The sequence below is a fragment of the Apis florea genome, unplaced genomic scaffold (assembly GCF_048593485.1).
Source record: "Apis florea isolate Af1SG1 unplaced genomic scaffold, ASM4859348v1 contig_2495_pilon, whole genome shotgun sequence".
In the NCBI taxonomy this organism is placed as follows: domain Eukaryota; kingdom Metazoa; phylum Arthropoda; class Insecta; order Hymenoptera; family Apidae; genus Apis; species Apis florea.
In genome coordinates, this window is record NW_028256595.1 from 1,094,742 (window position 1) to 1,120,000 (window position 25,259).

General features: G+C 47.4%; 1 protein-coding gene across 1 annotated transcript in view; it reads left to right on the top strand.

The window, feature by feature from the left end:
* The window catches only part of jing (AE binding protein 2 jing), a 66,001-nt gene extending 41,060 nt beyond the window's left edge, over nt 1-24,941 (top strand). The window contains exons 2-9 of the mRNA XM_086906618.1: nt 19,167-19,572; nt 19,661-19,974; nt 20,042-20,477; nt 20,600-20,779; nt 22,265-22,406; nt 22,479-22,609; nt 22,721-22,788; nt 22,889-24,941. Of these exons, the coding sequence (XP_086762744.1) occupies nt 19,167-19,572; nt 19,661-19,974; nt 20,042-20,477; nt 20,600-20,779; nt 22,265-22,406; nt 22,479-22,609; nt 22,721-22,788; nt 22,889-23,063 (1,852 nt within the window). The 3' untranslated portion in view covers nt 23,064-24,941. The remainder of the gene's footprint in view (nt 1-19,166; nt 19,573-19,660; nt 19,975-20,041; nt 20,478-20,599; nt 20,780-22,264; nt 22,407-22,478; nt 22,610-22,720; nt 22,789-22,888) is intronic.
* The last annotated feature ends 318 nt before the right edge of the window (nt 24,942-25,259 follow it).

A 25,259-nucleotide genomic window follows, 5' to 3' on the forward strand; every position in this document is an offset into this window, starting at 1 on the left:
CCGTCCGAGTGGATTCTCCCGGCGCCACGCGATTACGGCAAAATTGCCGTTCGCCTCGAGGAATGCGCGCCTTCTCAACATCGCCGCGTTTTTTCGCTGCGAGATGGCCGTGCGATCGCCACCCTTATCTCGTCGGGATAATTTCATTGGCGCTCGTTCGAGAAGTGAGGGGAGGGGAAGGAGGATATCGTTTCGGAGAAGGAGAAATGGAAAGAGGGAATGAAAACGACGAGGAGTTTAATTACTCGGAGTGACCGGCGCGTTGGTCCGGCGCCACCTACCCTTTCACACGACACGACTGTCGTCGTCGGCGTTGTTGAAATTTTAATCGAGGCTCCACTCTCGTGGATACGCGCCTCCCCCGAGGATTGAGGCGCGATAAGGAGCTCGTCGAAGGTGGAACGAGTAGGAGGAGGAGGAAAAAGAAAAGAGAAGAGTATTTGCAAAATAACGATTTATTATTTAAATATCGTCGCGTGTATATCGAATAACCATCGCGTGCTTTCATCGGATCAACCGACAACATGATAAATTTTCACAATGTTGACAAAGATGAATCAGGAATTGTTGTAATTCGTGTCGTGCCAAGATTTCGAGTCGGATTCTGCCGTTTATATCGGCGGTGGTGTTACGCCAATGTTTGATTTACAAATCGAACGGTAATTCGCCCATTCTCCGGGCCTGCCCTACCAGAATGCCGAAATAAAGGAGGCGCCGCAGCCACCCCCGCCACCGTGCCAACTTCATCCCCGGGGGACCCCTTTGTGTTTACATATCGGCGTTCCCGCTGCTTTCGCCATATCTCGCCAGAGATGAAATACCTCGAAACGGTGGGGACCGTTTGATCTCGACCGTGCGTTGTATCTCCTCCTCGTTCTCGTGCTCGCCATTATCTTTATCTTCGCTCGAGAAACGCCTCCCTCCAAAGTGGCCGAAAATTTTCACCGTGGGGGGGGGAGAAAAAAATTTGAGGGGGAAAGATTTCCCCCGTTCAATTATCGACACCCTGACACCAACAGCAAACAGAGCGGAGGAGAACCGTACGCTTTCGAAATCGTTCCCCTAATTAATCCCCATTCAGAGGATCCAGGTTTGTTCGAAATTAATCGGTTAGCCTCGCTCGGTCGGTTACCGATCGAGTCAGTCGGTAAAAAAGAAAAAAAGAAAAACTTCCTCCACTTGACTCGAATAAGACGACACGTGAAGCAATTATAAAACGGTTACAAGTTATATCCTCGTTTTTATAGCTTGTTTTCGTTCTCGGACGAAATCCCCGTTTGCGAAAGCGTCGTTTTAAAACAAAGCGCGGTCGAGACGGGATACCGCGTTCGCAGCCGTAAATAATGGTTGCGTGGTACAGGTGCATTAACATTCTCTTTCTCCATTACCATTTTCCACGAGCGAAGAGTCTGTTAATCGGAGGCGAAATTTCTTACGCTGTTGCGTTTTACTCGCGTTTTCACTCGCGATTCATAAAACTCTTCCCGTCGTTATATCTACGCGCTCAGCTTGGAAGATTACCAAAGAATAAATTTCCTTATTTTTAACCAAACACCATCCATTCCTTCCATTCCGTTTCCGCAGGGACAATTTTCCAATTTCGATTAATTCTTTTTCCCTTTTTTCGAGTCGGTCGGAGGGGAGAAGTGGGCGAGCGGAAACGATCGCGGCCGAGCGGAAACGCGTTACGTTGCGTTACGTCAAGTTAGAAACGAGCTCGTTGCATCGACGAGCGCACGTGCGTGCCTGCTCTCTCGCGAGCCGAGCGCCACTTCTCCCTCCCTCCCTCTTTCTCTTTCGCTCGTTCTCCTCTCCTCCTTCCTTCTATCTCTCGACTCACTGGCCGAGCCACGACACACGCGCGCGCGCACGCACGCACACTGCCTCGTCCTGAACCGTCTTCCCACTCTGCTACGTGCGCTCGACGTTCACTAATTACCAGAATGTAGATTAGATTAGGTTTTGCGGAGTAATAACCGAGAATATTTGTGCATCGAGTATATTTCTTACGCTTTTTCCTTTGTAAAAGGAAATTTGCTTTAAATTTTCCGATCTCGAGGGAGGGGAAATTTTCTTGCTCGAACGAGAAAGTTTCGGGAAAATCCCTCTCTACCTGGATGGAAAATCGTGGAGGGGAAAGTGGCGAAATTATTACCTGTTTCCAAATTACCTATATTTCAGCCTGGCAAGGCCAATTGCCTTTAGCAATTATTCCGCGTGCCGTACGATTTTTCGGAGGAATTTCGAGCAACAAATTTGTCGGGGGCCCCGTTCGGCATCGATATATACAACTTGTTTCCCGTGTGCTCTGGGGCCGGTCGCAGGTTTTTCTACCTGAGGGCCCCGGCCTCGTACCCCGAGGGTGAGTCAACGAGTGAACCACGAGAGGAGGGAAGGGATCCTATGGGACACCGAGGATAAACGGACCCTCTCAGTCATCGCCACCCCTCCAGGCCTTCCCCTTCCCCCGGTTTCGGTAAGAAACCCTCTTCACCCCGTCACGTACGCACCACGAAGGGACCCCTACAATTCGGTTTCCATTCCAGTCTTCCTCGTGCCCCGCTCTCGGATAGATACGCGCGTCCAAGGGGTCGCTCCGGGACCGTTTTCTCGTTTCTTTTCGAATTTCTTTTACGTTATTACAATTTCTTTTTTTTTTTCCGCGAAATTTTCGCGAAATTTTGTGAAAAATTGTGCAAATTGTGGAGAACGCACGCGAGAAACGAGCAGGATCGAAAGCAGGCTGCTCGTTCTCTCCCGCGAGTTTCCACCATTTCCACCCTGTTGATGGATGACGAGAGCCAGCTGCTTCCGAGGAGGAGGGTTAACCATTTCGAAAGGTTGCCACGAAAGGTTGTCCCGTCGATCGATCGTGGCGTGTAAAGGACGCGCAGAAACACAGATCCTCGCCGGGAGGGGAGGGAAAAAATTCCTGCCAGGATTCCTCGCGACTTCGTGGTATGCCGCTAAAGTACGTTCCTTCTTCTTTTCCTGTTCGAGATTTCGATCGATCGATCGATCGAGAGGGGGGGAGAGATTGAAAAGAAGGGAAAGAAGATGAAAATAAAAAAGTGTCGTAAGTAGAGATACGGGATTAGAAAGGATTTGGAATGGATTTGGTAAGGGAAAAACGGTATTCGATCGTGTTCTACCTACGAAGTTTACTACCGGCTCTTGTCGGAACAATGCGTTTCTCCGGCTACCCTAAACTAATAAAACCCACCCCCTCCATCGTCCTTTCGAATCTTCCTTTCGAACAGTTTTAAGGAAGAGCAGCTGTTTCCCTCCTTCCTTTTTCCTTCTATTTTTATATATACCACCACCACCACCAGGTCAGATCCCTGAGTGTCTCTGCTTTTCACTCGATTTCCTCGAGAGAGAGAGAGAGAGAGAGAGAGAGAGAGAGAGAGAGAGAGAGAGAGAGAAGTTTGAGGTCGAGATGAATTCTCTCCTCTGTTTCTCTGAAACGAAAGAAGAGAGAGAGAGAGAGAGAAGGAAAAAATAGATCGCGAGGAAGGGAAGAAAAGACGACAAAGTCTTGGTTTTGTCAAGGCAAAGTCGGGGAGGAGGGACGGGCGGAAGGCAGGAAGATATCCATCCTGTGATCAGGTTTAGCGTGCTTGAAAATTCAACGGCTATCTACGATCTTCCGGGTCCTGACCCCGGTTTAATTCCGAATTCGAGGCATGCCCAGACCCGTGGATACGAAACCTGGAAGGAAACGTAACTTCCTTTCTCCCGAGCGGTCGCGCCACCGCTTGTTTACCGTGTCGTCAACGTGACTGGCTCGGATTCGTTTATTCGTTCCATCGAATTTCATTTCGAAATACGCCTCTCTCTCTCTCTCTCTCTCTCTCTCTCTCTCTCTCTCTAGTTTTTCCTTCGTTCGATTATCGAGCGTTGCAACGAACGGGCAATGTCGAGGCAACCTTAATGCGCGGTGTCGAGAGGTCGATCGATCGCGGTCTCGAGGGTATTGCGGATCAGAGATATGCGGATACGTTCGTTGTCCTCTTCGCTATTATTTCAGGGGAGAAAGAGGATTCCCCTTCCTTAATCAGTTAAAAATTTCGAATAAAATTATCAAAATGCTTAAATAATATTCGTAGTTGCATATTATCGATTAATCGATCCGCTTTTCGTAATAATTTTCGTCACTGCCTCTCTTTCTATCTCTATCTCTATCTATCTATCTCTCTCTGTCGTGCGCGCAGCCGTGCAGCGATCATTAACACACACACTCACGCACACACACGAGTTAGAATTCGAGATGGCTACTGGAAATGCTGTATGCTCGTGAATTTTTAGATGGCTGGCCGGCATCGAGTAGAATTGGCGGAGCGCGACCGTGTTCCGGGCTGGTTTTCGTTCTGCGGTTTCGAGCGCGGTTTCCTCCGTATATCCCAGCTGTTTCGTGTCAAAAACCTGATGCGCGTAAACCCCTCGCGTAACGGGAACGCTAGGTCCTCACCTTCCGCTCGTTTACCTGTCCCGATCTCTAGTTCGAATTTCGACAGCGAATCTCGTACGAGAACGAGGCGAGCGTCGTTTTGCGCAGCCGCCAATGCTGCGCGAGGTTCGCCTCGACGCAGCGAACTTGCGCGGAAGTTTCGCGACGTGTAGGAGAGGAGCAGGCGGCGAATAATGGGAATGGGCTCGCTCTCGGCTCGACCACGGAGTAATGACACCTTCCTTCCTTCCTTCTTTCCTTTCTTCCTTCTTCCTCCTTCTCCTTCCTCCCTCCGCCCGAGCGCCCCGCTGCTCCTTTTGCCGCTTGCTCCTCGCTGTTCGCTCGAAGCAAACTTTGGGACAAGGTTAGTGTGTCGAGACCGAAACGCCACGCTCGATTCGGATGCCTGTCTCTCTCGGTTCGAGGGGAGGATGGGACAGAGAGAGAGAGAGAGAGAGAGAGAGAGAGAGAAAGGGGGTAGACCGGAATAACGTGTTTATAAAGAAAGGGCCATCGAAATCGAGCTCGATAGAGTTCCTTTTTGCGGGATACGGCCGAGCGTGCGATATTTCCGTCCCGGGCCGATAATTATTTCTCTTCCCCCCTTCCCCGGGGATTTATCGTCCCGATTAATTCCACGGCGACGTCCACTTTTCTTCTTCTCCTTCTCCCCTTTCGCGCATCCGTTCGCGATCCTCCGCTAATCGGAATCTTTATGCGCCGTATTCGCGGAACGAAGGGAAAAAATTGTTCGGGGAAAAGAGGTAGGAATGGTGCATCGGTATTCCGATCGTGACGCGCGCGGTATTTCGCTTTGACGAGTGGTGAAAAAAACGCGAAATTCGAAATCCGACGTGTTCGTTCGTTCGAAGCGAGAGAGTCGGTCGTGGCTTCGTTCCGGTCGAGTTATTACGCGAGTCGTCCGTCGCTCGCTGGCCAGCTACCGCTCTTATCTCTCGCTGATTGGTTTATATAGCGCGTGTCGAGTTACCTTGTACGTACGAGCGTATAAACGGGCTTTTTACGCTCGCGACACGCACACGGGCGTACGTGTACCATCTGTGTACGTGCGCCGGGCCTCGAGAATGTCGTTTTCTTCCACCTCGCTCGCGTGTTCCCACATTTTCGATCTTAACCGTCTACCCTGCCCTCTACATTGTGTCGCTGCAATATGGAACAGGCAGCCCGCTACGAACCAGTCCGCCGGTGTTCGTCCAAGCATCGGTGCGCGCGGGGAGCGGGGAAGAGACACACACGGGTAATGGAGAATCGAGCAACGAAGATTTCACAGAGATTTCGGACGAAGGCGGAGGTTTTTTCGAGCGGCGTTGTGTACCGGTTAAATTAACGCCCCGGGATTTTGAGTTTCCCGCCGAAAAGGTGATCTCGCGAGAGAAAGCGTACGAAGTCGATCCATGACTCGCTTCTCGGCGAATCGTTAATTACGAATCTTTCCTCCCTCGTTAATATTATTATTATTATTATTATTAGCGAAAAGGGATTGGATATTAATCCTTTGACTGCTATGGGCGCATATATGGGCGTCCCTGCGAAAGTTACCTATGGACGCAAATGCGCGCTCGGCGAAACCACATACCTCGTTGTTTAGCAAAGAGAAAAAAACAAAATCTTGTTTATCTCGTCGGTCATTCTCTTAAACTCGTTTCATCTGTAGCTAGATAGTTGTGATTGTTGCATTAGCATACTGTAATATCGTAATGCACGTGATTTTTAACGTAAGAAGCGATGATCCATTAATACATATACGGCCCATATTATATAATTGATGTTCTCGAGAACTCCTTCTCACGATCGTTTTATCCGAGCATTTAGCAGTCAAAGCGTTAAAATCCGTTTAAAAAGTAACTGGTCAAAAGTTTAGGATGATGTTACCTCGAGCGATTATACGAAATGCTTTCGAATAACATTTATTCGTATGTTTTAAACGAATTTAAACTTTACTCGTAGCATCGGTGCAACGAAGAATCCTAATTCCTCGTTGAATATGGTACTGCGAGTTCACAGTACTCGTCGCGAAGAGATCAAATTCGTGGGTGGTGCGGGATCTTCGCTTGCGCAAAGGTTGTTTCTTCCAACTTCGTTCTCGATCCGAAATTTTTCCGAAATACCCACGAAACGGACGCGTTGTTGCCAATAACGGAAGGATTTACGCGAGAAGGAAGAGAGGGGGAATAAAGGAGGGCGTGGAAATGGAGGGAACGGTGATTAAACGTTTACGGGAGAGAAGCTTTTCGAGGTCGTTTCGACACCCCTCCCCGCGCCTCGCCCCCTATATATTCAAATCGTTGTTAATGGCGAGGACTCACGCGAGGTTCGCGCGTTCCCCTCCCCCCCGAAACTCTTGCCAACGCGCCTCGTCCACGGGTCAAAGTCCCGGACGGGGAAAATGGTAATGGCACCGACGCGAATAACGAAAAGTTCTTCCCGTTTTCCTCCCGTTTTCGACTCTCGACCCTCCTCTTATTAACTCTTCCCTCTTCGCTTTGGATGGGGAGGGCGCTTCCCGATTTATCTCACAAGTTTTTGGAAAGGGGGATTAGAATTCTGGATAGGCTGGATCGTTACCGACGCCACACCTGTGCCGTTCCTTCTCCACTTGTCCAAAAAGCGCGAAATTTTCCATCTCCTTTCCCTTCAACGAACTCTTTATTTATCGTTCCATCTCTCGTAAACGTGGAAATACGTTCCTTTCCTTTTCCAAATTCAAGATATCGTGAAACAGGATACAAATTCGTTACCCGTTTCAGTTTCTCTTCAGTCAAGCGATTCCTCTAAACTCACCGTCGTCGAACTTTCTCGATGCGCCGTCGAACGATCGTCGTCTTCCGAAATTAAAATTTGGACGGATTTCTCGAATCTTCGCTACGAGTTTTTCCACGTTTCGTGCGGCGTTCCCTCTCGGTGGCGCGCGAACCATTTCGGTAGCTTCGATTTCCCAAGTGGGAACGCAAAAAGTAAACGGCGACGCGAACGACGCTTCTCGCGCGCCATATCGCTCGAAATTATCGCACGGGACTGGAAACTGTTAGAGCGCTCGCCACGACTCTTCTTAAAAACGAAAGGACGCTGTTTCAGATGGCGCCACGAACGGTAAAATAATTTTCGAATTCGATCGGAACTTACGATCGTAGGAAAAAAGGGGAAGAAACTTATTTGCATATCTAATAAATTAAATTGAAAAAATAGAATATTTTTTTTAATAACGCAATTTTTATTGAAACGTGAAAAGGATCAAGGATATTGTTTAACATTAGGATTTCTATATCGAGTGTGTGGCTCGACATTATATGTCTTAATAATTTAAAATATTTAAATCTAATTATTTTTTTTTCCTTCAAATACTTTGTAATACATGAACAAAGAATTTGTTTCGCCATTTTAAATTCCTATAAGTATTATTATATTAAGATCAAAACCTTCTTTTCGATTTATTTTGCAAATGAATTAACGAATTGTTGCTAAGCAAAAAAAATTAAGGAATTTAAAGGATCAGAAACGAAAGAACACTGTTTTGGACGGCGCTACGAACGAGAAATGATTCGAATTCGGTCAGAATCGTTACGATCGTGGAAAAAAAGAAGACAGAACTTATTTGCACGTCTAATAATAAGAGCGCGGTATCGATTCGTTCCTTTATTATCCTCCCTTCTCGATCGAGAACATAATCGATCCTCCCAGATACGAAAAGAGGGCCGACGACGAAATTTGTATTCGACGTGGAGCGAGGAGGTGAGCAGAGACCTCGATCCCGACCTTTTATTCCCGAATTCGAAGGAAGATTTTTCGGCTTTCAGAACCACGAGAACCGTATCGCCTCCCCGCCCACAGAAACAGCTAACGGCCACTGCAAAAAGTGTCCTTCTCCACGGGGAAGTCGATGACGCGACTTCGTCATCGGAAGGATGATTATCTTCCTTACATTAGAAACAATTATCTTTCCGTTTCTCTCGATTTATTTACGCTCTATTCGAGAGAAAACGAAATCGAGAGTCGAGGCTGTCGGTGGACGAATAACATTTCTTTCGTATCTTCTTCCATCCATTGTTTCTCGATTTTATATGTACACACTCGTGCTCTTTTCGAGAAAGAAAGAACGAAATCGAGAGTCGACTTCCCTCTCTCTCTCTCTCTCTCTCTCTCTCCGCGGAGAGAGGCTCGACTCAGGGGTCACCCGTATATATCGGATCAAGTCCCACGATCTATTATACGGCGAAAAAGCAGGGAAAAAAGGGAAAAGGGAGAACGAGGGGAGCGGATAAGAATGGAGGGGGTAGAAGAGTTTCGAATTTCAACGTTTTTCCCCCGGCGGCCTCGTATCGGCCCGATTTTTGTCCCGCTCGAGCTCGAGGGAAGGCTCGAAGGAACGCTTATTCGAATATTTCACGGGTTTCCGGTTGACACGGAGACAAGAGAGTGTCGGGCCTCGCGTATCCCCGACGCGTCACGTCGTTTGTCACGTTGAGTTTAAGCTCGCGCAATCTCTCTCTCTCTCTCTCTCTGTCTCGGGATGGAGAAACGTTAACCGAGATATCTTTCCGTTATTACCGGCAAACGGTATCGCGGCGTCGAATCGTAAACCGTTTTGATGGCCACCTTGATGGGATAATAACGAGTGGCGAAACGAGTGGCAGCTTAACCGCGAGGTCCTGCCTCGCGCGGGGATCGGGGGCTAATTGGCGTCGTTAGGCTGTCGATGGGGGCAGAGGGGAGCGGTAACGGGCGGGAAAGCGGTTGGATAATGGATAAAAGGCGTCGAACGACAACTCGCCGATCCTAGAAACGATCGCCTCGAGCGATATCGCGCCATCTTTTTACATTTCCGTTCGCTCGTCGATTCGTGTCTCTCTCTCTCTCTCTCTTCGAGGGTTGAAGCAAACGAATAAACGATCGTTGCTCCTCTCGCCTTCGATCGATCTCGATTGTTTCTCCTTTCGAAGGAGAGAGAGAGAGAAGAACGCTGTTTGCAAGGAAAAGAAAAGAAAAACGATCCTCGCCGATATTTGAATCTTGCCCAAGGTATTCCCCTCGGGGGATACGAGGGGAGGAACGCGTTCGTTCCTTTGTTCGCGTGGAAGATGAGGGAAGAGGGGGAGGAAAAACCGAAGGAAGGGAGGGAGTTCTTTTTCCCGAAACTCGAGCTTCCTCCAGCTTCCTTCGAATTTTCGAGGAAATGAATTCGCGAGGAGAAGAGAGGTTGACCAGATTCCCTCCGTCCTCGAGGGAAAGAGAAAGGGGGGAGCAGACTCGGTTCTAAGTATAGGGAGACAGAAAAAGAGAGAGAGAGAGAGAGGAGCGTGTGCGAGAAGCGAGCTGGCTAAGGCTGTGGTGGCGAATACCAAGTAGCAGATTCTGCGATCCGTATGCAATGACCGCGACGTTGATGCAGATGTCGATGCGGTTAACGATAGCCTTCGATCGCGCACCATCCGAAGGATCGATCGATTTCTTTCCTCCCTCCTCCCCTCGATCGAGGATGTTTATAGAACGAGAACGAGATCGAACGAGCTCGCGGTTGGACAAACGTTAAACGCCACGTCACTCGGAACGCACGCGAGCCTTTTGTTTTCCTTCCACCTCTCCTCCTTCCGACGCCTTCCTTCCGACTCGCCATTCTTTCCCGTTCGTTTGTCGCTATTCACCAATTCCTCTCTCTCTGTCTCTCTTTTTCTTCACCTCGCTCCTCTTTGCACGGTCGAGCAAACGTTAGTCACGTTGGTTGTCGAGCAGTCGATAACGCGTCCCGCAAACCTCGGTCAATTACGATCCAAACTCTAATTAAACCGATGCGCCTCGGTCGAACACGGTTAAACTCGGCGGATCGTTCGAAGGGAAAAACCGAAAGGGATCGGTTCGATTCCAGGATTCGTTCTTGGAATTCGCTCACTGCGCCATCGTCCCGAATTTCCGCAGATTCGGCACGGGGGAACATTTCGTAGAAAGACGTTGAGAAACGGCCCACTAAACTGTCAGGTCCCGATTGTTAGGCGGGAGGGATAATTTAGAGATCACTAAATGCGTACGCGCACGGTGGCGAAAGTAAGCTCTCGAGACGGGTGGTGTATAATCCGTGTCGACGACCTCTCTCTCTCTCTCTCTCTCTTTCTCTTTCTCTCTCCCTTTCCCGACTAATATTACACGTTTCGTGAGTGACCGTTCGACGTCCACTCTTCTTCCCCCTCGCGGGAGGAGAAGATGAAAGAAAAAAGGAATTCGACGGAGAAGTTTATCGACGGAGAATCTCGCGGAAAGAGCAGCGAGCGCCTCCTACCCCCTCCACCGCTCGATCCGATCCCGGCGACAGTGGCGACGCTTTCGCCTCAACGTGGGAAAAACGTAGCGAGGGGGGGAGTTTGCTCGGAGTTTACGATCCCGGAAAGGGCGAGGAGAAAGAAACGATAAACGCTGTAGAAACGATGCTGTACGAAGCTATTAATACGTTCGCGGCCTCTCCACCGTATGCTAGATGTAACGCTATTAAAGAGATTAATATCGCGATAGGGAACGCGGCCGGTTAACAGCCGTGAGTTAATCGGCGCGCACCTATGTCGATAAGTTTTCCTCTCTCTCGCCACGCGTACGACTCGCGTATATACGACTTGCAAATATATATAATCGAGTCGAGGATTTCCCGAATTAACTTGGAAACCGTATGAAACGAATTCGAGATTTTCCTCGACTATTCCTTTTTTCTCGATCGATGCATTCCTTCGTTCGAAGGAGAATTATTACCACGAAATAGACGGATCGATGAGGCGACGTAACCACCGGATAACGTTGTCGTAAATCTGATTTTACACGCGATTAAACGGCGGTTGTACTCGGTTAAACGGGCAATTAAAAACAACCGTTCGATTCGAATATCGACTCTCTCTCTCTCTCTCTCTCTCTCTATGCGTGCGCGTCGTTTCCCACGATTCAGGGTCGCGATTCTTCGAGGCTTGAGAGAGAGAGAGAGAGAGAAAGAGAGTCGAGGAGCGATTCGGGCGAAACGATCGAAAGGGGGCGAACATTTTCCTTTTGAATCGATCGAAGTCTTGGCGATGTTATTATACGCGCAAACGTTGAAATATCCACTCGAGCGCCGTCCACTCGAGGCGAAGCCGTTACATAGGTATCGCGTCGGGATGCCAGGATCGTTGTTTATTGGTCGCAATAATGACGATTAAATTACCCTCCGCGGCGGATTGTTTTCAAAGCGGCCAGCTGTTGAGCCGGCATTCAAACATCGCCAGTTAAAATTACGCCGCCACTGTTTTGCGTTTATAACCGATATTCCATTATCATTCGAACGGTTCATCGGTACGACACGACGTATTTATTCGTTCATTTCGTGAACGGGAGGGGAGGGGATCGAATCTAAGATTGATCCGATGCAACGGTTATTGCGACGGTCGGGAAATCTTTTTAAATTTAGCACGGAGAACATCGCCGTGGACGGAAGTGGAAGCCGACAAAACCGTTATTTTTAAACCGAGCGAGCCGAGCGGCGCGTCGAACCTTGACCCCTCCAAGTTGCCGGAAGTTTCGGTCGAGTCGATTCGCGGCGATTAATTCCCTCCTTGAACCTTTTCCTTTCCTTTCGCGATCCCTTAGAAGAAGCTGAAACGGGTATTAACGCCTCGAGATTATGGATTAGCCGCCCTCCCTTCCCCCCCGAACGATGGCTGGAAAAAGGGATGTCGATCGACTTGACCCTCGAGAAGTGGCGGAGGCAAGAGAGCCAGGCGGGGAGGGTCAACGGTCGCTTCGTAAATTCGATGCCACCTTCCCTCGTCAACTTTTATTCCCGAGCCTCGAGAGTCATTCCCAGTCCTAAAGAAATTCTTTTCCCCGGGAAAATTACGTAATCGGGCACCCTACCGAGTTACCAGGGGACGAGACCCCTCCCTCAACGGGCCGAGCGGTGGAGGGACGGAGACTTCGTGTGCCGGTATTGTGCGTGCGTCGCGTGACCGTACCGAGGATCAGCGGATTGGGCGTAGGTCAGTTACGCAACGCTGTGCTGCCCATCGAACATCCATCTCCCGACGCGTCATGCCTCCTCGACCCGTGATCAAAAATTATCCTTTCCTCCTCCTTCGACGTTACGTTTCGTCGTGTTCCCTGGGAAAAAGTCCCCTCTATATCGGGAGGGGAGGGACTCGCTTTCGTCGGTAAATGTAACGAAAAATTCGATAGGATCGAGAAGAGAGAGAGAGAGAGAGAGAGAGAGAAGAAAAAATGGTCGAATAAGAGAATGAGAGAGATGGAAATATCTCGTATCGTTCATCGAAGGGGAATTTTTTCGATGGTTTATACGTTTTTTTAGATTTTGGAAAAATTTCGATCTCTCGAAATTAAAACGAGCAACCGCGGGGTATATCGTTGCTTGTCCGCGCGGTCGGTTCTAGTTGTGAATATAACTCGAGGTATTTAGGTGAGCATGCATTTCCGCCGTCGTACGTTCGACGAGGATAGAGAACGGTTCCCCGATAGAGACGAGGAAGGAGACAGTTGCGCGAATACCATTTTCCCCGACCTGCGACCGACAGAGACGGACCGAGAAAACGTGTGCGTTTGTGTGGACGCGCATGCGCTAGCGATGGGACCGATACAAATAAGGTTCGGAAACCTTCGACCAAACGGAACGTCGGGGAATGCATGATTAATCCGTAGCCTTGTTTTGCAACCTCGAAGCTCTTTGGTGCATTTTAAGGAATGAATAATAACTTTAGTCACGCTAGAAACGGCGATTACCCTAACCGAAGATCCCTAAGTAAAGATAGCATCGAGAAATTAAAATCCGGGAGAGAAGTTGGCGCGCGATCGATCGTCGAGTAAGAAGATCGCGAAGAGTGGAGGAGAGGAGAGAAGGGGGAGAGGCAAAAGATCGCATCGTACGCGGATATTATCGAGTGGTAATGGGCATGATCGGAATCGTAATCGATACGAGCAAAACTGTGTGCGAGGGCATCATTCCCATCGCTGGACGCTGCTTCCAAGCCCACGGCCTGCTGATAAGGAAGGGGAAGAGAGGCAACGTCGGAGGGCGAGACAGTGAGAAGGATGGGGGGGAGGCGGGAGAGGAGAGAGAGAGAAAGAGCGAGAGAGAGAGAGAGAAAGCGCACGCGAGGAACGCGGCCCGAGTTGGGGGGAAGGGAGTGGAGAAGGTACGGTGCGCGCGAGCGAGAAAGGGCGAATGGAGCTGAAAGATACGAGGGGAACGAGAATAAAGAGGGAAAGAGAAACTAGCTTCGTGGGGACTAGCGAGAGTGAGCGGCGAGAGGAAAATGAGAGAGAGAGAGAGAGAGAGAGGGAGGCGAAGAAAGGAGCGAGAAAGCGAGCGATAGAAGGATCGAGAAAGGAAGGAGAGCGAAGGACGCGGTGGAATTAGAAGGATGGATTTCCCGAAGAGGGACGAAGAGCCACGAAGCGGAATTCTAAGAGGTTAAACACGAGTGGGACGAGGATGACTGTGAAGAGGCGCGCGCGTTGGGGAACGGGACAGAATTCGGGTCTGGGGGGGTGTGCGGGGGTCAGGATAGAGAGGGATGAAGCGATTTAGCAGAAAAGAGAACGATGGACGATGTTTCAGCGACAACCGAGGAAGACATCGGATGAACTTAGGGGTGACGAACAATCTGCGAAGGGCTGAGGGGCCGCGACACAGGGAATTAAAGAACGCGAGAGAGAGAGAGAGAGAGAGAGAGAGAGAGACTAAACAAGTGGATGCGCGACGAGAGGGGACGCGGTGATGTTCGTCTGGTTCGAGGAATAAAAGGGCGGAAAGAACGATGGAATAGTTGAAGTAATTTTTCGATAAGTGGAAGCAATGGGAAAAGAAGGCGCAATTTGTTCGATTAGTTTCTATAATTGGATAACAGTTGCAAGTTGTTCTCAAGAAGTCCGTTGCGATCGAGAAACAGCTACGCAAAAGGCTTTGTCTCTTGTCGAAAGAAGCTAAACGGTGTTGCGAGAACTTTGTCGGACGACACTAGCGCCGTTTGCTGCTTTGAAAATTTGTTCGCGCGTCGGCATTGGTTTCGATGTTGGAAAACGTAAACGAACAACGATCGAGAAATCGACGAAAGTTTCGAAAAGTTTCGATCGTTTTCGCTTCGCTTAACCAACTAATGCTGCTCCCGCTGTTTAATCTCGGTCGCGGAGAACAGATGTTTCGGCGGTCGGGAAACCTAGAGGAAATGAGGGGGAGGGGGAGGGCGGAGGGGAACGAATGTAGGGAAAAGAGCGGCGGTAAAGTGGACAAGAAATCCCGAGAGTGAAACGTGCACTTCGCTGGTAAATAGTACGTTGGCAAAAAGAGGAAGGGAGAAAGGCTCGGTGGAGAATGAGAGAGAGTTAGAGAGAGACGATAACATTGGCGAAACGGTGTGTAGGAAAATAAGAGTGGAGCGGATACGCGAGGAGAGAGAAAGAGAGAGAGAGAGAGAGAGAGAGAGAGTGAGGGAAAGAGAGAGAATGGCTTGGTCGAGTGGATGGAAACGCGTGGATACGTGTTTGTGTGTGTGTATGTGCGAGCATCGTCCAAGCCTTGGTGCACCTCCGAACGGAGGAGCCACCTGCAAGGACAATATAATCTACGTAGCGTGATCCGCAAGAACTTGGCCTCGCGATCCTATCGCCGCATAGATCTCTGGATCGATCGATACGACTCGCGAAGAAAAATTGTCAAAAAGCTGTTCCTTTCCAAACCACCGAAGGAGGTGGTACCGCGTGCCGTTGTTTCGTAATAAACTTTCGAGTTTGAAAAATTTCGTCGGCTCGTGTATCGCGTTACCCTATTTCATTCACGTCTGCGAATCACGCAGTTCGATTACGCGGTTGGATGGGAAATTTTCGCATTTTCGATAGGAATTAGAATAGAGTTGAGAACGTAGGAGAGAAATGGGTCGAGACGGGGGGGGGGGGGATTCGTATATACAGGTATAGGAGGAGAGAGGAGGCGACGTTGTTCGGTCGGTTGAGGAGGGCCCTCCCGACCCGGAGGAGATTCTCGAATCGATAAAGGAGTTTGATGGCACAATGACCGTCATTCACCAGCCGGTCGAGAGTTTAACGAACGACCGCGCGACTTGGTTTCTCCCGGTTGGTCTCTCGCCCTCGGCCGACAGAGCGCGTCGTTGCGTAAACGCAATGTCGGAAAGGAATCGTAATGTGGAAAGGTCAGTGTCTTTCTTTCTCCGGTGACGTCGACAGCACGGCGCACGATCGCGCCTCCGAAAATATCCGCCGTGGCGAAAAGCATGGAGAGCGGCGTGCATGCCTCCGTCGGGTCGAGCAGCGAGCCCGCGTCCTCCTTTCCCTCTCCTCCCCTCTTCCTCCTTCCTTCCCTGAAAACTAGGATCGCGTTTTATCGTCCGGGAGAATTTACGCCGTCTCGGTCACTGCTCGCCGACGAGACGCGCAAAATCACGAGAAATCACGCGAACCTTATAGAAAACGCTCGCTTCTTTCCGTTTCGTTTAATTTCCTTTCTATCCCTCGGATTCGTTATCTCGTCTCCTTCGATCTTATCACCGCGGCGAATGACAACAAGGGCATCGCGGAACCGGAATCGTTTCGATCGAATCGAGCCGACAACGATCATCACGGGAGGAATTAAAAATTAAGCAGGGAGGGAAGGGGTTGCCTCGTTAACGAGCATCAAAGCGTGCATCACGCACGCGTTCGACTTTGCTCGAGCGCGAACCAATTATCGGTCGCCAACTAACGAAACCGTTCGTTCGATCGATTATCGGTTACGATCGATGTCGTGGGTGCGAGGCAGGTGCGAGGAGAGAAGAAAACTCTTCTCTCTCTCTTTTTTTAATCAATCTCGAGCGAACGGGTAATCGATCGATTATCGTGAAATTAATCGGAGAGGCGAGGGCGCTCGCGGTGGATTTTTCAGACGGAGGAACGAAGCGACAACGGGTGGACGAGGTGGGGGGAAACGGAGAAAACGGTATTCGGGAGGAACGGCGTCGATGTTGCGCGCGCGCGCGCGTAAATTCAATCCTCGTTCCAGAGCGGAGCGCAAACTTCATTCCAACGAGCATTCTTTTTCGCGGCGAAACGCGAACTACTGCTCTGGCATGCGATACGATTGCTTTTGCAATACCGTTCCCGTAACGCAGGTGCAAGCACCGGCTCGAGTCTAGGTTTTCTGTTTCGCCAACTAAACAGAAATTCGTGCTCGCATTTCCTTCCATCCGTCCGTCCGCGTAAAATTTCGTCAATTTTCCTCTCTCTCTCTCTCTCTCTCTCTCTCTCTCTCTCTCTCTCTCTCTCTCTCTCTCACTCACTCACTCACTCACTCACTCATTCACTCACTCTTTCACTCTCACCAACACCAACTTCGCGCTATTTTCGTTCGGTGAATTTCTTTAGCTAATTTAAAATGATTACACGTTGAAATTAACGCGCGAAACTTTTATAATTTAATATTTCACGCATATCTTTACGTGATAGAGAAAGAAAATTTGTCGAATATGTTAAAGTCTATATCGTTGTTTTTCCGTGATATTTTAATAATAACGTAATTGCTCCTTCATTGTTTGTTATTGTTATTTTTATCACTATTTTCCTTCCCCCTACCGTCAATTCCTTAACGAATATGTATCCTTATTTTTCATTTTCTTTTCTCCACAATAATTACACGCTGTTCGTTTCGATTCGCATGGAAATAAATAAATTATCCAAATCAAGGGCGTCGATATAACAGTAATAAGATTATAATCACGTTTGCAATATATATTTTTTCTTTTAATGCATTAACAAACCTCCGAAATAATTTCGTTATTCCACAAAACTGGAAAACCATGAAAATGATATTTCTACGATTGTCGAACGAACACAGTGTTCGATCGAAGCGAATACACAAATAAATATATCGTTTCACCTTTCCCCCTTCGCTTCCCCTCTTCTTCACTCGAATAGTAGATGAGAACGATAACGTCTCGAGACAATTCCTCGCTGCGAGGACGAACGAGCGGAACGCCTCTCGCGGCCCCAATTGCCAGTGTCTGACCCTGTAATTAGGTTTGCTGCTAATACCGTTACCCGGTAAACGTGCAATTTCCCTCCCTCCCCACCCCTAAACCGCAGAAACGCACACGCGACCAAAGGGCTAAAGTACACTCCCACTCCCTATTTTGAAAAAAAGAATACACTCTTTGCACCCCGTTTTCGATCCCGTTCGGTGAATATCTAAGCAGGCTTAAAATGGTTTCGCGCACAAATTAACGCGTGAAACTTTTATACTTTGACCCTTTCGCTACTATAAGATGCCGCGCGTGTGTGTCGAGTTATCGAGTATCGTTTTCTGGAAACGTGGCATTGTAAACGCGGCCGTTGACGATCTTTCTCGGGCATTAAAAATCTATAACGTGCTCTCATATTTACTATATTCTTATTTTTCATCGTTATTCTCCACCGTCAATTTCTTAATTAGAAATTAGAAATTCAAACCAATTATTCCATTTATACAAAACTCAGAAACTTTGAAAATAATATTTCATACTATTATCGAACCAACGCCGAAAAAACCTAACCTCAAAGTGTCGACAAATATATATATATATCATTTTCCTTATTATTTTTCATCGCTATTCTCCACCGTCAATTTTTCAATTAGAAATTAGAAATAACTTTGTTATTCAATAAAAACTTTGAAAATAATATTTCTATCATACTATATATTATCGAACCAACGTCGAAAAAAACCTAACCTCAAAGTGTCGACAAATATATATATATCATTTTCCTCATTATTTTTCGTCGCTATTCTCCACCGTCAATTTCTCAAGTAGAAATTAGAAATTCGAATCAATTATTCCATTGAAAATAATATTTCTATCATACTATTATCGAACCAACGCCGAAAAAAACCTAACCTCAAAGTGTCGACAAATATATATATATCATTTTCCTCATTATTTTTCATCGCTACTCTCCACTATCAATTTCTCAATTAGAAATTAGAAATAACTTTGTTATTCAATAAAAACTTTGAAAATAATATTTCTATCAATTTCTCAATTAGAAATTAGAAATTCGAACCAATTATTCCATTGAAAATAATATTTCTATCATACTATTATCGAACCAACGCCGAAAAAACCTAACCTCAAAGTGTCGACAAATATATATATAACATTTTCCTCATTATTTTTCATCGCTACTCTCCACCGTCAATTTCTCAATTAGAAATTAGAAATAACTTTGTTATTCAATAAAAACTTTGAAAATAATATTTCTATCATACTATTATCGAACCAACGTCGAAAAAAACCTAACCTCAAAGTGTCGACAAATATATATATCATTTTCCTCATTATTTTTCATCGCTACTTTCCACCGTCAATTTCTCAATTAGAAATTAGAAATAACTTTGTTATTCAATAAAAACTTTGAAAATAATATTTCTATCATACTATTATCGAACCAACGTCGAAAAAAACCTAACCTCAAAGTGTCGACAAATATATATATATATATCATTTTCCTGATTTTTTTGTGCGCTAATTTCTCAACGAAATTAGAAATAACTTTAATTAGAAATAAATGAAAAAAAAAAAAAAAAAATCTAAGCTCACAATGTCGCCAAGTATACATATACATCATTTTGCACGATATCATTGCTTCGTGAGATGATAAGCCGGAGAATCAAGTCACGAAAAAAGTGTTTAACCACGATGATCTTTCCCTCCCGCAGTGGCGTCGCCGTGTCCTGCGGGGAATGCAGCAGCAGCGGTACCAGCGACATCACGGAGCCCGGTTCCCCGTGCAGCACGAGCAGCGACGAAGGGGTAGCGGCGATACGGGGCGCGTCAGCTAGCCCACTGCCCTCCCTGCCCAAGCTGGCGCCCTCCTCGCAGATCGGCACCAGGCCCCAGTGGCCCTGGACCCCGCCCCTCGCGGCCACCGCCTGCTCCACCTACAAGAGGCTGAAGGGAGAGCCCGAGGCAGGCGCCCTGCCGAGGTCCGGGGCCGCGGACCCCGGCTCGAGGGGAGGCGGCAAGTCCGGCGGCAAGCCCAGCCACCACCACCACCATCATCACGAGTCCCAGGGCAAGATCACCGAGTACTTCAAAACCCAGATCAAACCCCAGCAACCCAAGGTGAGTTGCTCCACTCCTATTATTATTATTTCTTTTCTTTCCTCGATCGACCAACTGAAACGAATGCTTCCCCCCTTCTTTCGAGAAGATCAAGAAGAGCAGCGAGGCGATGTCCGTGCTGGTAGCGAAGAGCTCGTCGGAATTTCGGAGGCCGGCCACCGTGCAGAGGAGCAAGGCGGGCCTGGCCAAGTACCTGGGGGCCGTGTCGCCGAGCGGGCGGGCCCCGGCCAACGACTGGGAGGCGAGAAACCTCGCCATGTCCCCGCCGCCCACCAAGAAGCCGCCGCTGGTCCTCGTGCCGAGGAGCAACGGCAAGATGGAGAAGAAGCTCGCCAAACCTATCCCCATCTCCAACGTCGAGGTCCTCAAGAACATTCCCCCCTGCAAGATCTCCTCCCTCAGGTATGTGTACACATCCTTCGATTTTTCGAATCAGTCAGGAACGATTCTAAATCACGTCGTGATCCAGGCTGGCGTCATCCGAGGCGAGCGCGGACCCGTCCCCGCCCTCGCCGCCCAGCCCCGCGCTCAGCAACGAGGCCGCGGCCCTCAAGGGTTGCATCCTCGCGTCGCACGTGAACGAGAACAACAACGTGACGAGCGGCATCCTCGGCTCGCTCAGGCCCCAGCCCGACCACCACCACCCGTTCCAGAGGCTGTCCGTGGCCGAGGAGGGGGGGAAGGAGGGCAAGGACGAGGACGACGTCGAGGAGGAGGAGGAGGACTCGGGGAGCGGCGGCTCGAAACCACCCCTTTCGCCGATACTCTCGGCCCCGACCACCATACGATTCCCGGCCCGGGAGCCGGAGAAGGACAGGCAACAGGCGACCGACAGCGGCGTGTGCCGGTGGGACAAGTGCGAGGAGAGCTTCGAGTCGAGCGGCGAACTTCTCGAACATTTGCAGGTAAATTAGAATGCGAGTCCAGCTCGATTTTTCGAGCTCTCGTTTCTAAGGAAGGGACAGAAGGCGAGATGGGACAATATCCGGTGTAGGCGATTGATCGTGCATTGAAAACGAATTTTCAGGTAGCTCACATCAACACCCAAACAGGGAGCGACAACTTCGTGTGCCAGTGGCAGGGTTGCAAGGTGCAGGGGAGGAGTTCTTGTTCGAGGAGGTGGTTGGAACGGCACGTGTTGTCTCACGGAGGGAACAAGCCCTTCCGGTGCATAGTCGACGGCTGCGGCAGCAGATTCAGCTCTCAGGTAACGGCTCTCTCTCTCTCTCTTTCTTCGATATCGAAAGTCGAGTCTCATTCAATCGCGTCCGATTTCTCGTTCGTTCGATTTCTTTGAAGATCGGTGAGAGATTTTCCAGCTCCTCTTTCCGTGTATATCCGTGCATATCGAATTTCGTACGAGGAGAGCAATGTGTGAAGCAAACTAATGAAACATGTTTTTCTACTATGTTTATGTCGAGCACGAGCATCAACTAGTACTTCAACGAGCCTCAACGCTAATTGAAGTATCCCAGATGCAGAGACGAATCGTTCTTTCTTCTTTTTCTTCTTCTTCTTTTTTTTTTTTTTTTTTTTTTTGCTATCGATGCCGAAACTGGATGTTAGGTAATGTATCGTTGCAAACGAGGGACCTTCGTCCCGGGCGATCTCGAATACGAAATTTCTCGTTCGAAATTGTTCGAGCTGTGCCTCCCTGGTTTCTCTTAGAACGTAAGACGTAGAGAGACAAATCGATTCGAGTTAATCCTTTAACTGCGACTACTTTAGCACGGCAAAAAAAAAAAAAAATATTTCAGTAAAATGAAATCGTGATACCAGATAATGTAATCATAGAAATCTAAAATCTCAAAATTTATAAATCTTAAATCTTCCATCAACCATATTTTGTTCACATTTTGTTCAACGTGCCTCTTTCTCGAGCTGAAAGACTTATCCATATTTCTATTTATCTTATGTTTATTTTAGTATATATATATATATATATAGCCACAGCTATTCGATATTAGCAAAACGTAACACGTTGTTTATACACCACCTTTTCCGGCTATAATTTCAATTACACGATTTATAAATCACACTCGCAGTTGAAGGGTTAAGAAGGTTAACCTTCCCATTCCATCCCGCTTTGGCAAGCAGAAGAAAAAAAAATTGTAACTCTCTTCTTTACCGTCATCTTCCGACCGTTAACCGCGAGGGCGCGCATAAGTATGCGGTCGAAGCGAAGCGAAAAAACCGAGAGTAGTTTGTTGCCTCGCTCGATCCGTTTCCCCGGGAAAATGGCGGGCATTTTCCAGGGACGGCCGAGATAATAATAATAAAAAAAAAAAAAACTGTCCACCCGCAACCGAGAGAACCTTTTTTGACTCGTCCTCGTCCGGAAAAGAAGGAAGAAAGGAGTTCGATCGCGAGTTTTCTTCGCGGTTAAACCGACCCGATTAGATTCATCCGTAACTCGCCACCAGAGGGCTAATGGGATCGGAAGCCATATTGAAAATAAACTTCAACTACGAGGCGAAGTATCTCATCGACGTTTTTTTTTTCTTTTTTCCGCGAGTGTCCATCCATCCGCTTATCTGTCTATTTATCTATCTGTGCCAGTTACAGTGTATATATACCGTGGCCTCGAAGTTCGAGTCTTGTTTATTTATTTATTTCTTTTTTTTTACGAATCCGTGCTCTCCCTGGAAGGTGCCCAATTCCGGCCGTTAATTCGTACGATAATGCTTTGCAGACGGCTCTCGAGAGGCACGTGAACGGACACTTTAATCAACCGGAAACGAGCAACAATAACGCCAGACGGAGCTGCGAGAGCGGAGGGAAATTAGTAAGAAGGAACGGTAAACGACTTCGATATAGGCGGCAGCCATGGTCAGGTAGGATACTTCCTTCCTTGTTGGAGATTCTCGCTTTTCGAATTTTCCAGTTCATTGTTCTTCATCTTGCAGCGAGATTGTTCGATTACTTCGATTCGGGAGTGATGGAGGGTCTTCAGCACAGGTTGCTTCAATTGGCAAAGTCGAGGACGCAAGGCCGTCTCGCTGAGACACCGGGAAATTCGATGGCCCTAACTAGTCAAGTAAGCTCGACGAAGCGAGGAAAATTTCCTTTCCCTTCGTTTTTTATTGGAATTTTCATTAGGATAAAATCTTTTCGATCTTTTCTTCTTTTTCTTCTTCTTCTTCTTCAGGTATTAGCCCGAAGAGTAGAGATGGACGGGAAGACTAAAGTATTGTTACGATGGTACCCTCAAGATATGTGAGTAAATCGTTTCCTTGGATCACTTTTATTCATTTATTTATATATCTTTCTATCTTTTAATGATCCATCGTCCATTAACCTCAATCTCCATTCTCAGCGAGCCGGACGAATGGGTGTTGGAGTCCGAAGTACAAAGCACGAAGAACGTGGGTATACGAAAAGTGGCGGCGTCTCACCCGGAGGAAGTGAGTTTGGCCCTGTTCTCGGCGGTGGGCGGCACGGAGCCGTCGATTCGGGTTAAACAGCGCCGGAAACCGGCCAAGAACTCGTGATAATGCCGATCGGCGATGATCGGGGGCAAAGAAGCGTGACCAAGTAGCGACGATCGAGCCAGAGAACGGAACATAGGGACGAGTCCTGTACGAATCGGGATTGATTGCGCTTTCTGGTATGGAAACGGGGGAAGAAAAAAAAAAAAAAGAAAAAAAAAGAAGCCTAGCAAAATTAACCGGAACCTGCTGAATCGTAATCGAGAAGAGGAAGGGTAGTAAGATGCCCTCTCGTTTCGAGAGGTGGATGGAAATGCATGGATGAACGAAGAATCCACGAGAATGGATTCGAGGATAGAAGAAGAAAGGAGGGGAGACGAATGAAACGGACGTAGCTAAGAAAATGCCCAAAGGAGAAGAAGGAAGAGAGTAATTACATTCTAATTTATTTAGCCTAAATCGAACGAAATCGTTAGGTGATATATTTAGTAGTCGTGGATAGCGATGAAATGGATATTCTTGTTGCCTATCGATACCAAATTTTGAAAAAGGTTGGGGTCGATTCCTGCCACGAGTGCCTGTGATAACGAAAGCTGCGACACTCGTCGGACTCGGAAGAGCTAGGCTTGGGCCTCAAAAGTGCCTCACCGTGGATACCGTTTTATATACGTTGACCGTCGTCACCAAGACCAATCGAGAGACGGTGGAGTTGAATTAAAAATGAAGAAAAGAAAAAAAAAGAAAAAAAAAAATACGAAAAAAAATACAAAAAAAAAAGAAGAAGAGGAAGAAAAAAAAGAGGGAACGATGATAAAGCAAGATATGGGGGACGAGATAATTTTACTCGAGATTAAAACTCGATACCACGAGATACCGTGATTTGCATTGATCACGAGCGAGGAAAAAAAAAAAGAGAGAATGACGATGATGAAAAACAAAAAAAAGGAGAAAAAAAAAACAAAAAAAAAAACCAAAAGTAAAAAAAAAAAAGACAGAGAAGAGAAGTAAGGGGAAAAAAAAAATGCAAACTATTAAATGTTAGTTAACGATTGTAAGGAGATAATCACTCTGGTGGCCTTAAGAATCAATTAATATCTAACAACGGCCCCTTGGCACTTCCGGGCCCTGTTCAACTACCCCCCGAGATAAGAGAAGAGTCGACGAAGAGAGAGAGAGAGAGAGAGAAAAGGGGTGTGAAGAAATGGAGACGCGAAACGTGAACTTGTTTCGGCTCACCCTCGACCCTCGACCAACTTTTAAAAGGAGATGTATCTACCTCGATCATCAACTCGGTAGAAATTCGTGCAGGCCGTTGTCGTGCGACGTGGAGATAAAGAGAGATGGAGAGGGAGAGAGAAAGAGAAGAAAAAAAAGGTAGGAAAGACAGGAACTTGGAGGGGGCGTGTATGCATGGGCGGTGTGTGTTATCGGATAAAGGAATCTTGCGAGAAGACGACAACAGAGGGCAATAGCCAAAGACGAATGTAAATGGTATCACCGAAGAATAGACGAAAAAAAAAAGAGAGAAAAAGAAGAAAGAAGAGAGAAAGAAAAAAAAGATCGATACGATTCGCTGTTACTTTCACACGAGAATAATGTATAATAATAAACAAAGGTTGACGCGAAACTTGAAACGGTAAGAGACGAGAGTCGAACGACCGATGTGCCAATGTGGGATTTCTATCGAGATTTATCCGTTTTCCCCCCTCTTCGAAAAGAAAAAAAAAAAAAAGAAAAGAATATTGTGTACAAAATGAGATAGAAAAATAGAGAGAGAAAAAAAAAATAGAAAGAGAAACGAGCTTGCTTTGTTCGTGCCTAAAACTTGTTTCATTTCTCGTCTACTTCATCGTCAACCTATTTTTATCTTCCTTGCCAAGTTACGTGCAGCAAAAAAAAAAAAAAGAAGAAGACCACAAAAAAAAAGAAGAAAAAAGAAAATCAGAATAAAAGCAGGAAATGATTTTTCATTTCAAAAGCAATTGTACGTTATAACCCTCTCAGTTCCAAGTCTCTGTATCGTCTCAACGTTTTTCATCCGATTCGAGGTGAAACTTCGAGATAAGAAGGGAATATATCGCGTCAACAATTTTGCACGGCAGATCAGCTATCGGAATCGCGACGAAAGAGATACAATCACTCGGTCGGTCGGGGATACCTGCGATAAAAAAGGAACAGCTCTAAAAAAAAAAAAAAGGAAAGGAAACGGATAAAAAAGTCTATTCGACAGCGTGAGGAGAGCATCGTGCTGTAACGAAG